The sequence below is a fragment of the Trichechus manatus genome, unplaced genomic scaffold (assembly GCF_000243295.1).
Source record: "Trichechus manatus latirostris isolate Lorelei unplaced genomic scaffold, TriManLat1.0 scaffold00099, whole genome shotgun sequence".
In the NCBI taxonomy this organism is placed as follows: domain Eukaryota; kingdom Metazoa; phylum Chordata; class Mammalia; order Sirenia; family Trichechidae; genus Trichechus; species Trichechus manatus.
The window spans coordinates 732425-745240 of record NW_004444035.1 but is presented as its reverse complement, the minus strand read 5'-3'; the positions used below and the strand labels follow the sequence as shown (position 1 = coordinate 745240).

At 41.5% G+C, this 12816-nt stretch overlaps 1 protein-coding gene across 4 annotated transcripts in view; it reads left to right on the top strand.

Annotated features, from left to right (window-relative positions):
- PDLIM3 (PDZ and LIM domain 3) overlaps positions 1-12816 on the top strand; it is a 31793-nt gene that overhangs the window by 3982 nt on the left and 14995 nt on the right. For 3 of the 4 annotated variants that reach the window (XM_004382769.2, XM_004382767.2, XM_004382768.2), the window contains exons 2-3: positions 7178-7329; positions 8537-8621. The exons of the other annotated variant lie outside the window; for it this stretch is intronic. In XM_004382769.2, the coding sequence (XP_004382826.1) occupies positions 7178-7329; positions 8537-8621 (237 nt within the window). The remainder of the gene's footprint in view (positions 1-7177; positions 7330-8536; positions 8622-12816) is intronic. 4 annotated transcript variants of the gene reach the window in all.

The following is a 12816-nucleotide window of genomic DNA, read 5'->3' as shown; positions in this document are numbered from 1 at the left end:
GGAAGATTGATGACAAGGACCTTCCTCCAGAGCCGACAGAGAGAGAAAGCCTTCCCCTGGAGCTGGCACCCTGAATTCAGACTTCTAGCCTCCTAGACTGTGAGAGAATTAATTTCTCTGTGTTAAAGCCATCCACTTGTGGTATTTCTGTTATAGCAGCACTAGATGACTAAGACAGAATTTGGTACTAGAAGAGTGGGGTGCTGCTCTAATAGATACTAAAATGTGGAAGCAGTTTTGAAACTGTCAGTGGGTAGAGGCTGGAAGTTTTTAGATTGTCTTGAAGAGACTATTGGTGGAATTATGGACATCAAAGATAATTCTGGTGAGGACTCAGAAGGAAGTGAGGAGAGCTGTAACACTGGAGACAGCACAGCAAGAAGCAGAAGCAGAGAAACAGCAGCAGCAGAACCAGGAGACCAGCACGAGACGGCACTGGAGCCAACCCACGGAGCAAGAGAACCGAGTGCCATTGGGCAGGAGGCTTCCTGGTGGAGATGGGTGCCTCCAGGCACTTATCAGTGGATCTAGGCTTGCCGACCCAGGGAGCAAGAGAACTGAGTGCCATTGGGCAGGAGGCTTCCTGGTGGAGACGGGCGCCTCCAGGCACTTACCAGTGGATCTAGGCTTGCCGACCCAGGGAGCAAGAGAGCTGAGTGCCTTCCAGTCAAGGTGTACTGGTGAACTGGGCTGCCTCCAGGCACTTACCGGAGGAGCTAAAGAGCTTTGAAACGCTTGCCCAAGCAGGGCAGACACACAGACATTCTACCACCAAGAAAGCAGCGCCAGGAGTAGAGCGCATCCTTTGCACCAGAGGTCCTTGAGCTGAGACACTCCTAGACCAGGGAAAGATTTATAACAAGCACCTTCCCCCAGAGCTGACAGAGAGAAAGCCTTCCCCTGGAGCTGGCGCCCTGAATTCAGACTTCTAGCCTCCTAGACTGTGGGAGAATAAACTTCTCTTTGTTAAAGCCATTCACTTGTGGTATTTCCATTACAACAACACTAGATAACTAAGACATCCCCCATGGACTGCTGATTTTGTCAAAACTTCACATCTCTAAGTGAACAGCTTCCCTTTTTCTTGCAAGTAGGTGCTGAAGAGCCTCTTTTCTAAGTTCTCAGACCACCCAGCAGGTGATGTTACTCTCACAGCCAAGTTACCGATTGTTTTCCCAAATGGTCCGATTTGGAGTACAGTACAGCTCCTTTTGTCTACATGATATAAAATGAATACATACATCTGATGCTAGTCTGTTCTTTTCCACATGATCCCTCTTCCTTCTCACCCCTCCCTCCTTCCTACCCGGAGCTGGCTCTTCTTTTCGTGACACCCAGATTCAAGATCACTGTAAGTGAGAATGCTAACTTGACTTGGGTACCAGCATAGGAATTGCTAGTGTATCCTTGGGGACTCATGGGAACCCCAAATGTGAGAGTAGAGCTGCACTCCATGGGGTTTTCAAGGCTGCAAACTTTTGGAAACGAATCAACAGACCTCACGTCTGAGGCACCTCTGGATGGGCTTGAACCACCAGCTTTTCTGGTGACGAAGTGGTTAAGTGCGCAGCTGCTGACCAGAAAGTCGGCAGTTTGAACGCGCCAGCTGCTGCAAGGAGAAAGATGTGGCAGTCTGCTTCCATAAAGATTATAGCCTTGGAAACCCTATTGAGGAGTTCCACTCTGTTCTATAGGGTTGCTATGAGTCGGATCAACTCCATGGCAATGGGTTTTTGTTTTTTTCACTCCAGTGTTAACCATTTCTGCTACCCAGGAACTCCATAGAATGCCAGAATTGAGAATTAAAGAATGGAATAATCTGGGTAAGGCCTTGAGGGACTAAAGATCACAATAACTGTTTAATGAGAGGCACCTGTTTCAAATGGTGGATCATATTTTTTGTTTTGCTTTAACAAATTTCTTAGATTATCTCATAATCACTTGACAGAAATCCTTTTTAAAAAATGAAAAATAAGTTAACGGGATATAGATTGACTCAATGGCAACTAACAACAACGAGTATATTCTTAATTTTTGCAGACTTTAACATACACCAAAAAACCCAAACTCGTTGCTGTCGAGTCAATTCCAACTCCTAGCAACCCTACAGGAGAGAGTAGAACTGCCCCATCGGGTTTCCAAGCAGCAGCTGATAGATTCGAACTGCCGACCTTTTGTTTAGCAGCCAAGCTCATAACCACTGCGCCACCAGGGTTTCCGACTTTAACAAAAAAAAAAGTATAATACTTTAAAATAAACTATATTATCCTTTGAAATTTTAGGAAGAAGTGTTTATAGCTAAATGCAGTCCTTTCCAAGCTAAGACAAATGTAGTAAAAAGGTCGATGTGAATAAAAACCTGTTTAATTTTGTTCTCACGACTGTGTCTACATGGAAGTACTGGTTCGTATGTTCATTACAGTCACACATCCCACAAATATCAATTAAGAGCAGAATGCATCCTACGTGAAAGGCACTGTGGTGATGTAATTATAACTTTAGCTATGTCTCTGCTTCTGAGGATCTCATGTTAGTAGAAGAGAAGGGACATGAACCACCATTCAGTTGTTTAAAACAACCTGTCCTTGATTCCACAAGAAAGATATAACCAAAGAGGTAGGAGGGGTCAAGGGAGAGATTACCTACAGGAGAGGCATTGTGGGACAGTGAAAGAGCCTAAGCTGTAAGTTAGACAGAGCTAGGCAGAAATTTCATATTTTCACTGGATATGTGACTCTAAGTAAGTTTCTTATACTTCCCTGAGCATCAATTTTCTCACCTTAAGACAGAGATAACTATTTTGTAAGATTGTCTTGATAATTGAGATGATAAACCAAAACCCAAACCCGTTGCCGTCAAGTCGACTCCGACTCATAGCAACCCTACAGGACAGAGTAGAATTGCCCCATAGGGTTTCCAAGGAGCAGCTGGTGGATTTGAACTGCCGAGCTTTCGATTAGCCACTGAACTCTTAACCCCTGCGCCACCAGAGCTCCAAGTGAGATGATAGTTCAGGATAATAATACAATAACAACAATTCAATAATAGTTCCTAACCCTGGCTGCATATTAGAATCACTCAGACAACTTTTGAACATACCCATGCCCAGGCGTACTTGCAGAGATTCTGCTTTAACCGGTCTAGAAATGTAGATGGTAGCCAGCTGCTGGAAAGAGTTAGCTGCCAGGGTAGGTATTTACAGTTCATTTTTTGGGCAATGGAGGGCATCAGAAGATGGGGTTTCTCACCATTGGGATCCACGCCTCACAGAGCAGCCCTTCAGTATTTGCTTGTCTTGCTCCACACCTGTTTCAAGCATTTTTAGTCTTAACATAGAAATTGTGTCAGGCTCATATTTGGACTTCCCTTATGTCTCCCACAGTAAGAGGGACATTAGAGATGCTTTTTCTGTGTTTTCAAATCAGTTTCCCCCACCATAGGCCCACATAATAGGTTGGTGTGAATAATAAGAATCATTTTAACCTGTTGCAGTCCAGTCGATTCTGACTCATAGTGATCCTATAGAACACAGTAGAGCCGCTCCCTAGGTTTCCAAGGAGTGGCTGGTGGATTCCAACTGCCAACCTTTTGGTTAGCAGCCGAGCTCTTAACCACTGCACCACCAGGCCTCCAAGGGATCATCTGAGGTACCTGTTAAAAACATAAATTCTCTCGCTCCTCTCCTAGAGATTCTGATTCTGGGCATCGAGTGGAACCTGAGAACTCTTACCTTCAACAAGGACTCCAGTTGATCCTTATGATCAGGCAGGTGGAGAACATGGGGCCAAGTGATTAACTGAAGTATTATTTCCAGTTATCTCTCTAGTACTTTTTATATTCAATACCCTTATGAACTTGAATAATAAACAATTCATGGAAAAAAATCTATGCCTCACTTTAGCTGTCTTATTATTTGGAAAACATATTAACAATAAACTGTGACCAATAATATAAAATAATTCATTAATGAAGAAATAATATATTTTTGTGATTAAACAGAGTTTAAATTACTGGGCCAGTGTAGCAGCCATTTTCTGATCACTAGGTCAGCTGAACTTGAGAACTAGGAAGAGGTGAAGGGACCAGGTTTTCTCCTTCTCCCTGATCCCACTCTCTACACCTTTTTTTTTTTTTTGCACATCAACTTCCTTCTTGGAGGCTCAGGATAGCAACTGCCAGGTTGAACTCAGAGTCAAAAGCAGGTTCTGGCCATCATCATCAACCACGTTCTTTATTTGTCGTCTGACACTGCTGATGACATTGCCCCACAGCTGTTCCCAGCTTAGCGAGAAGTCAGTTACTTAGACTCCTCTCGCCTCTGTAAACAGACAGTCTTCCTTGTTCAGCCTGTCTTAGAGAGGTTTTGTGATGGTCAACAGTGTGAGAGTTTTGCAAATGTAATACTTTGCATAAATGTAAGATGGTATCATTAATTTTAGTATTAATACTGTTCATAAAATTTAGTAATGTTCAATGTCTAAGTTAAGAACACCAGATGCCTCTGTTTAAAATTTGTATAGACATATACACACACAATCCTACCCTCCACTCATCCTAACCAGAGCTAAAAAATAATGTTAAAACCTACTGCCGGCAAGCTGATTCTGACTCATAGTGACCCAATAGGACAGAGTAGAACTTCCCCATAGGGTTTCCAAGGAGCGCCTGGTGGATTTGAACTTCTGACCTTTTGGTTAGCAGCCATAGCTCTTAACCACTACCCACCAGGTTTTCCAAAATAATGTTAGGCTTTTCTAAATCAGGATTGAGTGTAATATAGCTAAAATCTACTTAAGTATATTAGAAAATATGCTTTAGCTAACACATTGAGCCATGTTTTCTCATGTTTCAACTCAAAGAAAAGCATTCTGGTCTTAGAAGTTTCAAAATAGAAAGCACTAATTTTGACAAACTATAGCTAGAGAAAATTAAAAGTTTCAGATTATTCCCTACACGTCACATTTGGGACGGAAACTTTTGTTCTTCTAACAGTTCTGGGTCTGGGAGAATATTTCAAATGGAAAACACTATAAAATGTTTCCCAAAGGCTTAGATGTGATAACCCCAATTGTGTTTACCCAGCTTCTATCAATTGTTCCTGCTGGAAAAATGATCACGATCATTACAGTGAGATGAGAAAAGTAAGAAAAGTACAGTAAGTATTTTAGTGATGAGGCTGAAGATCCACGACTCATGAGAATTTATTATTTCAACAATTTCATTTATTTAGATGAAACTTGGATATCTCTTAGAGCCACAAAGTTAAATAGGATAGACATCTAGAACAAACAAATAAAACATGGGGAATAATCTAGGTTATTACTGGAACGGTTTGGGGTTTAAGTCAAGTCCTATATATCATTCTGCTCTAAACAGTGGGAATTTCCAAACATAAAATAATAGGTTGACATTAATGGCCATAATCTTTTGGTATGTAGGAACTAGCTCTTTCTGTTTTATAGACTCTGGTTTAAATGGCCTTTTCATTCTTTTTCAATCAATTATTGACTGATTCTAAACACTGGTGCACACACTGTGAAGCATTACAAGTCTAACTGAGGAAGCAGACAATACACGAGTAGGTAAACAAACATAACAGTATAAATTGTGGTTAATTCCATAAAGGAAATGAGCAGGCTGTAATGGTGGGGAATGATGGGGTAGGGACTGGAGAAGCTACTTCTGATGGTCAAGGAAGTCTCCTGAGAATGTGATGTTCAACCTAGAGCATGAGAGGGAGAAACCAGGTGGAGAGTGGAGGGAAGTAACCAGGAAAGTGTAGAGGCTGAAAAAAAACACTGCACATAGCCCCCAAAGAGCAGACAAGCTGGGCCTACTGAGGATTTAAAAGGAAATCATAATGGCTGGAGCGCAGGGAAAGGGGGCAGAAGGGGTGGCGTAATTTTATGTCAGAGTTGTAGGCAGGGCCAGACCATGTGAGGCCTATTAGGTAAGTAGTTGGGATATACCCAGAAAATTGGGGAGTAGGCTCCTTGGGAGAAAAGACCTGGTGATCTGCTCCCGTAAATATCACAGCCTAGGAAACCCTGTGGGGCAGTTCTACTCTGTCTAACGGGGTAGCTCTGAGTCAGAATCGACTCGACGGCACACAGCAACATAATAATCAAAAGAATCATCGCCTTTAACTGAATACCCAACCTAGTAATAATTTCAAATTTCCTATTTTAAACATTTAGCAACCACATTTTCCCCACATCCTTAAATATTCCTATTATCTCCTCCCCACTCCCACAGAAAATATGAGTTTCTTGTAGACAGCATATAATTGCATTTTGCTTTAGACAATATCTGTACTTTAATTTATGTGTTTAGACGATTTATACTTAATGCAATTACCGATACGGTTTTATTAAAATCTACCACCTTGCTGGTTGTTTTCTATTTGTTCCATCTGTTCTTCAATCATGGAGAAGTGACTACAAGTGAATGCAAAGTTTCCTGTGTCTGTGGTTCCCGAGGGTTCTATACTCTCATGCTAATTCACACTTGGCCTAGCAAGTCATCAATAATTTTAGCTGAATTCTTCTTAACAGATAGTATGGTGGCCCCATCTTCCTACTGTGCTCTGATATAGGTGAGCCCGTGCTCAGGTCTTGTCCTTGGAGGCATCTATCTTTCCTTAGATTTCAGGCTAACTGGTTGCTCTGAGTTCTCTGAAGAGATCAAGAAAAGGTATAATAGTTTCACTTTCTTCTTGTTAGTGCAAAAGTGATGCTCTTTCCAGCTTTCTACATCCTAGGTGGCCCCCATGGGAATTGTAAAGATGAAAAATTATAAGGATGCTAAAGTAGTTTCAATTCAAATACAGTAGTTCCTTAAATGTAGTAAAGCTGTATTCCTGAATTTAAAAAACAAAAAAATTAGTTGACTTTAAACAAAGAAAATATGATTTGGACACGGAGTTACAGAAGGTGTTTTATGAAGAGAGACTGAAGCTGTGATAGAACAAACGTGGTTAGCAATAAACAAAATCATTTAATCTGATGGGAAAATAGAGCTAAACACAACTGATCCATTGAGAGCTATTCTAAGTTAGATTTACGATTTCACGCCCAGTGAAACAGTAAACGCATTACAGGCTGAAATACAAACGTCAGCACAAAACTCTAGAGACTGAAGCGTGTTGGTTTTTAAGTGTCGCCATTGTTTCTTCCAGATTACTCCAGGAAGCAAGGCGGCAGTTGCCAACCTGTGTCCTGGAGATGTCATCCTGGCCATTGACGGCTTCGGCACCGAGTCCATGACTCACGCTGACGCACAGGACAGGATTAAAGCAGCAGCCCACCAGCTGTGTCTCAAAATTGACAGGTGCTCCTTAATTAATGGCTTGAAATGTTATCTGTTTTGAAGGAGAACCTGAACCAGAGCTATAAATGGGTTCATCTTCCCAGTGTGTTGGAATGTCACGAGACCTAGAATTTTGACTGACTTTTTCATGCATCAGCCACTTTGGTCTGCTCTTCACTGCAGTCGTCAGGCTGGTGGCTGTTGAGAAACTATTTCTGAAAGGAACTCTCTGTAATCTCAAAATGACGAAAAAGGCTGCAAAAATTTTTTTCTGTAATAACCTGGTCAATTGACTATGAAAATAGAGCCATTAAAGGTGTTGGCCACACAGACACTACACCGCATGGCTAGTGGTACCACTGTTTTAAATGTGGTAGAGAATGGAATGGAATTTAGAAATTCTCCTAAATGTAATCATCTTAAAAATTGGTTATTAATATCCTGTATGCCATTGGCTGTTTTGTACAGAATTCAGCCCAGAAGAATCTAAGGAGATGTGAGAGCGCATGTACATGTGACTACGTTAGATACCGAGACATTTCCCACCAAAAAGAATATTAGAAAGGAGAACCCAATCTCTTGCCAAAAGAGCCTTGATCTGAAAACGAATCGTGAAGCTAATGATCTGCGATAATGGCTGTTTATGCGTGTTTATCCTGTTGCTCTTGTATTCACGCTGATCCCAGCTTCCCCTGCTGTGGCAAGAAGGCACAATCAATAGCCAATCTGGCATTTCATGGGTGAAACTGACTCCTTCCCTATCTGTGCATAACTTGTGTTCTTGCCAAGCACGTAGTCCCCTAGGAGGCACGAGTTCCAAATAGACGCAGGAGAAGGAACACACAGAGCACATTTCCTTGATGCCAGTGGCAAGTCCACCTGGCAAATCACTCACTATCTCCTGGGGTGACCCGGGTAGAATAAGGGGGAAGTCAGGAAGACCCAGGGAGTTTGCCTTGTGGTAATTCTGTACTGTTCCCATATGCAGTGGAGACCTGCTTTTTCCAAAGCTGCACCGTGTCCTCCAGGCAATTTTGATTCACGAAAGGTCACCAAAAACATAAGACTAAGTGGTTGGGAGAATACAGAATAATGAGCAAAGAACACTGCTTTTGCTTCAATTAATGAAGGCTGCTGGTAGTTTCACAAACATCGGGGGAAATTAGAGTATGGTAAAACTGGAGGTACCATAAGAATTTGGAGTTTAAGAACTTTGTTTTATTTACAGGGCAGACACTCACTTATGGTCACCACAGGTATCTGAAGACGGGAAAGCTCATCCTTTCAAAATCAACTTAGAGTCAGAGCCACAGGTATGAATTTCCTAGTTACTGATACTCGCATTGTATTTCCATTTAAATGGTGCCGATACCTTCCAGGAGAAAAAAGTGGCACTATAAAAATTAGAGCAAGCTCCTGATGAGGAAGCACTTATCTGGCTCTCCTGTCTGAGGTTAATTTATATTACTCACGTTTTCTGATGCAAAAGAGAGAGAGAAAGTGTGGGGCGAGAGAGAGAAAAAGAGATGGGGTGGGGGCGAGAAACAGCATGCTTAGGCAATCATCTTGTTAAAAGACAAATATGTTCTCGTCAGGAAGAATTTAGCTGTGTCTACATACAGTCAACTTATTTTTTATTTTTATTATGGATTTCTGTCAAATGACTATGAGGTAATCTAAGTATAAGTTGTTAAAGCAAAACTAAAATAGGATCTCACATTTGAAACAGGTGTCTCTAATCAAAAAGTTATCATGCACTTCAGTCCCTCAAGGTCTTTATCCAGATTTTATTTTACATCTTTTAATTCTCATTTCTGGTATTCTATAGTTAAGCTTACTCTACGGAAAGAGTTTTTATATGATATGTTATACGGAAAGAGTTACTATGTTATCGTGGTGATATTCTGTCCATGCAGTTGAATTACAAAAGATAAAGCATCTCCCTTGAGGCAACTCTATCTAATGAGCTAAATTAATCTAATAATCTGATGTTTATCTCAATATGTCTGCTTTCAAAAGAATCAATAAACTGAAATTAAACCAAACTTCGATTGGGATGTACTGAAAATCTAAGTAAGAAAAGGGTTTTAGAATCCTACCTAGTCAGAAACCCCCCAGGTTCATCAATAAAGAGATGTAAATTGAATATCCCTTTTTAAACAAGTATTCCCATTAAACTTACTAAATATTCCCAAACTATAGTTTTCCTATATATTTTTATCTCACAAAAGTTGACTGAAAACATATTTATCATTTAAGCTTCAGCAGTTTCTCCCCTTTTGGGAGGATCAACTCCTGGATTTGAGTTATACGCTTGTCTCCACACACCTTCGTTTTCTTCTCTGAAAAACACATGTTAAAAAAAAAAAAAAGTTGCTGTTGAGTCAGTTCTGACTCATAGCAATCACATAGGAAAGAGCAGAAGTGCCCCGGAGGGTTTCCAAGGCTATAATCTTTACAGAAGCAGACTGACACATCTTTCTCCCCTGGAGAAGCTGGCGGGTTTGAACTGCCGACCTTTGAGTTAGCAGCCAGGCACTTAACCACCACGCTACCCTTCTAAAATACACGTAACATAAATATATGTATCTCATAGGTCTTCTCTAAGATTTAAATAAGATAGAACTTACTCCATTGCATTGCCCATAAAACCAGTTGCCATAGAGTTGATTCCAACTCATGGCAACCCCAGATGTGTCAGAACAGAACTGTGCTCCATAGGATTTTCAATGGCTGATTTTTCAGAAGTAGATTGCCAGGACTTCCTTGTTCAGCACCACTGGGTGGGTTTGAATCACCAACCTTATGGTTAGTGGCTGAGGACAAACCGTTGTTGCCACCCGGAGACATAGAGATCCTCAACTCAGTGGAAGGTCTTCTCCCTGGTCAGCCGCCTCCTGGGCCTTCTCAGCAGAGAGAGCAGAAGCTGCCTGTGTAATAGGGCTTCCTAAAGACCAGGAACGCCTTCTCTGTTACAAGTACCATTGCAGGTTACTTAGGATTAAAGCTTTATTTTCAGTTAAAAGGCAATCCCTCCAGGACAAGAAACAGCCCGAGTAATTTAATATTCAGTGGAATGATTTATTAGGTTCTTGTCCTAGATTTTTGACTGGAGGGAAGAGAGAGCCTGAGTCTAAAAACCACTAAGAGCAAAAAGAGGAGAAAACAGACCCCAAAGGGAGTGAGCGGGACACAGAGCATTCGTGAGGGGAAAGCCATTTGTTGTTGTTCTCTTCACCCAGAATCCCCTGGGGCATGGCACTCAACTGCTCAATAAACAGCTGACAGAGGCCGGAAAGAAACCAGAGAACCGAAAGACAAACTGCATATTTTAACACTGCCCAGGACCAATCCTGGGAACCAGTTCTCAGATGGTGTTCTGCCACCACCCCCAGCTGGTGCATTGTAAAAGTGACGTTGAAAACTGAGTGGGGTGTGTAGGTCAGGTAGGAATTTAATTCTTCAGGGGAAGTGAGCCAAGGATACAGTGGATGGGGCAGGTAACACGAGCAGTGAGACGGGATCTGAAGGCTGATGGTGCTGGTGGGGCAGCTCACCCTGGTCAGTTGGTGGGCTGGTGAAGAGTAACCCCTCAGATTAGCATTTTCTCTGATGGAAGAAAAGATTGAAAGAAGAAAAAAAAAGTTCTGGAGGCAGAGCTGTCCCTCCAATGTCACCATTTGCAGTCACGCCCAAGCCCACCTGCTTCAGCCCACCCTTGTCCATTCATCACTCGGAGGCAACAATGAGAAAAAGTGACCAAGTGGTGCTGAAAAAAAAGAAAATGTAAGGCTTATATACATGCATACATCGACCATGCAACTGCTTACCATCACCAGGACAAACGGAGTGGAATTCTGCAAGCATTTATCAAGCACAGGGTGAGGCTGGACCATGATAAGAATCTGTGTCTTACTAACATGTCTCCAGAATTGGAATTTAAGGGCAATCCCTGAGTAGTAGCTCTAGAAGTGGCCTCTTTTGCAAAACTGTAAGTATTCATTTATGACTATGGTTAGTTATCCCAAGGAGCCCTAGTGGCACAATGGTTAAGTGCTCGGCTGCTAACTGAAAGAGTGGTGGTTCAAACGCACCCAGCGGTTCTGCAGGAGAAAAGACCTAGTGATCTGCTCCCGTAAAGGTTACAACCAGGAAACCTTATGGAGCAGTTCTACTCTGTCCTACAGGGTTGCTGTAAGTCAGATCAACTCAATGGCACACAAAAACAATGGTTATCCCACATATTGAATCTTTAAGGATAATTGTAATTTTAAATACTGTATTCTCTGGCCAGTCATGTGTTATCCCCTGTGTTCTGTGTGTTGGCTTAGACATTATGGATACTTACGATACTACAAACAGGAAAAAGATAGGTTTAAAAAAAAAAGGTGAAGAGAGGGTTAAGGGCTACAGCAGGCAGGCAGACAGAGCCTTCGAACATTCCATTAGTTTGAGTCACAACGAATTCTGACTGAAGTTCTCTCCAAGAGGCCAGTGTTTGAAGGGCTCAGAGGTCAGAACAGCTTCACCTCTTCCCCCAGAGGACCAGTCATTCCTACTCCTTACGAAGTTCTCAAGCCAGATTTCTGCATGACCAGTTCATACAACGTGGCAGCTCAGGACAAGCATTCCCTCCACAAAACAGCTAAATTTCAGCGCAGCCTCTGCTATCTGAAAACCCTACAGCATAAACTAGGACATAATGAGGTGATACAAATCAAACAGTGAATTTTAACTTGTGGACTGAGATTGGAGAAACACGAAGCTATAGTTCTGTATGTATGCCTGTTTATTTTCTTGAATTAATACAAAGCCATACAAAGAGATGTCTTTTTGTTTTCAAAGTAGGAACTTTGCAAATTAAGCGATCTTCTGCACAACACAGGTGTGTCAGTCACTGAAACTAACACCATTAATACATCATGCTAAAGATACCACTGAAGACTAATAGTAAAATGCCGTTGAGCAATATACTACTTGAATTCTTATATCTTAATCTAAGTCAAAATTTTATTGTAAGTTATCTTACCTTTGCTACTGGAATAAAATACTTTTTCATTTTAAAAGGAATATTTAGTTGTTGATGAAAAAACACTATATCCTAATCATCCAAGCCCAGCCACAAATAATAAAATGTTAGTATATGTCTTTCAGTCTTTTTCTCTTTGGAAAGGCTTTGGGGCATTTTCCTTGCCCAGTCATAGTAATAATATACAGTATACAAAATTTTAATTTTTCACTTTTCCAGGCTGTCATTAAATAGTTAAAATTTGTTTTTACTAATTCTGACTTGACTCTTAGGCTTGAAAAGAACCATAGAGGTTGTTTGATCAATGCCCAGACGTTTAAAACCTTCCTCCGTGGAATTCTGAGCGTGGCCTGTGGGCAGGTGCACTCATTTTCTATCCAAAGCCTCGCTCTAGTCTAAAGTAAAGGCAGAGCGGGAGAGTTCTCTGCCCTTCTTCAAAGCTTGCATTCCTCAATAAAACATAACCTCAGCTTTGTTTA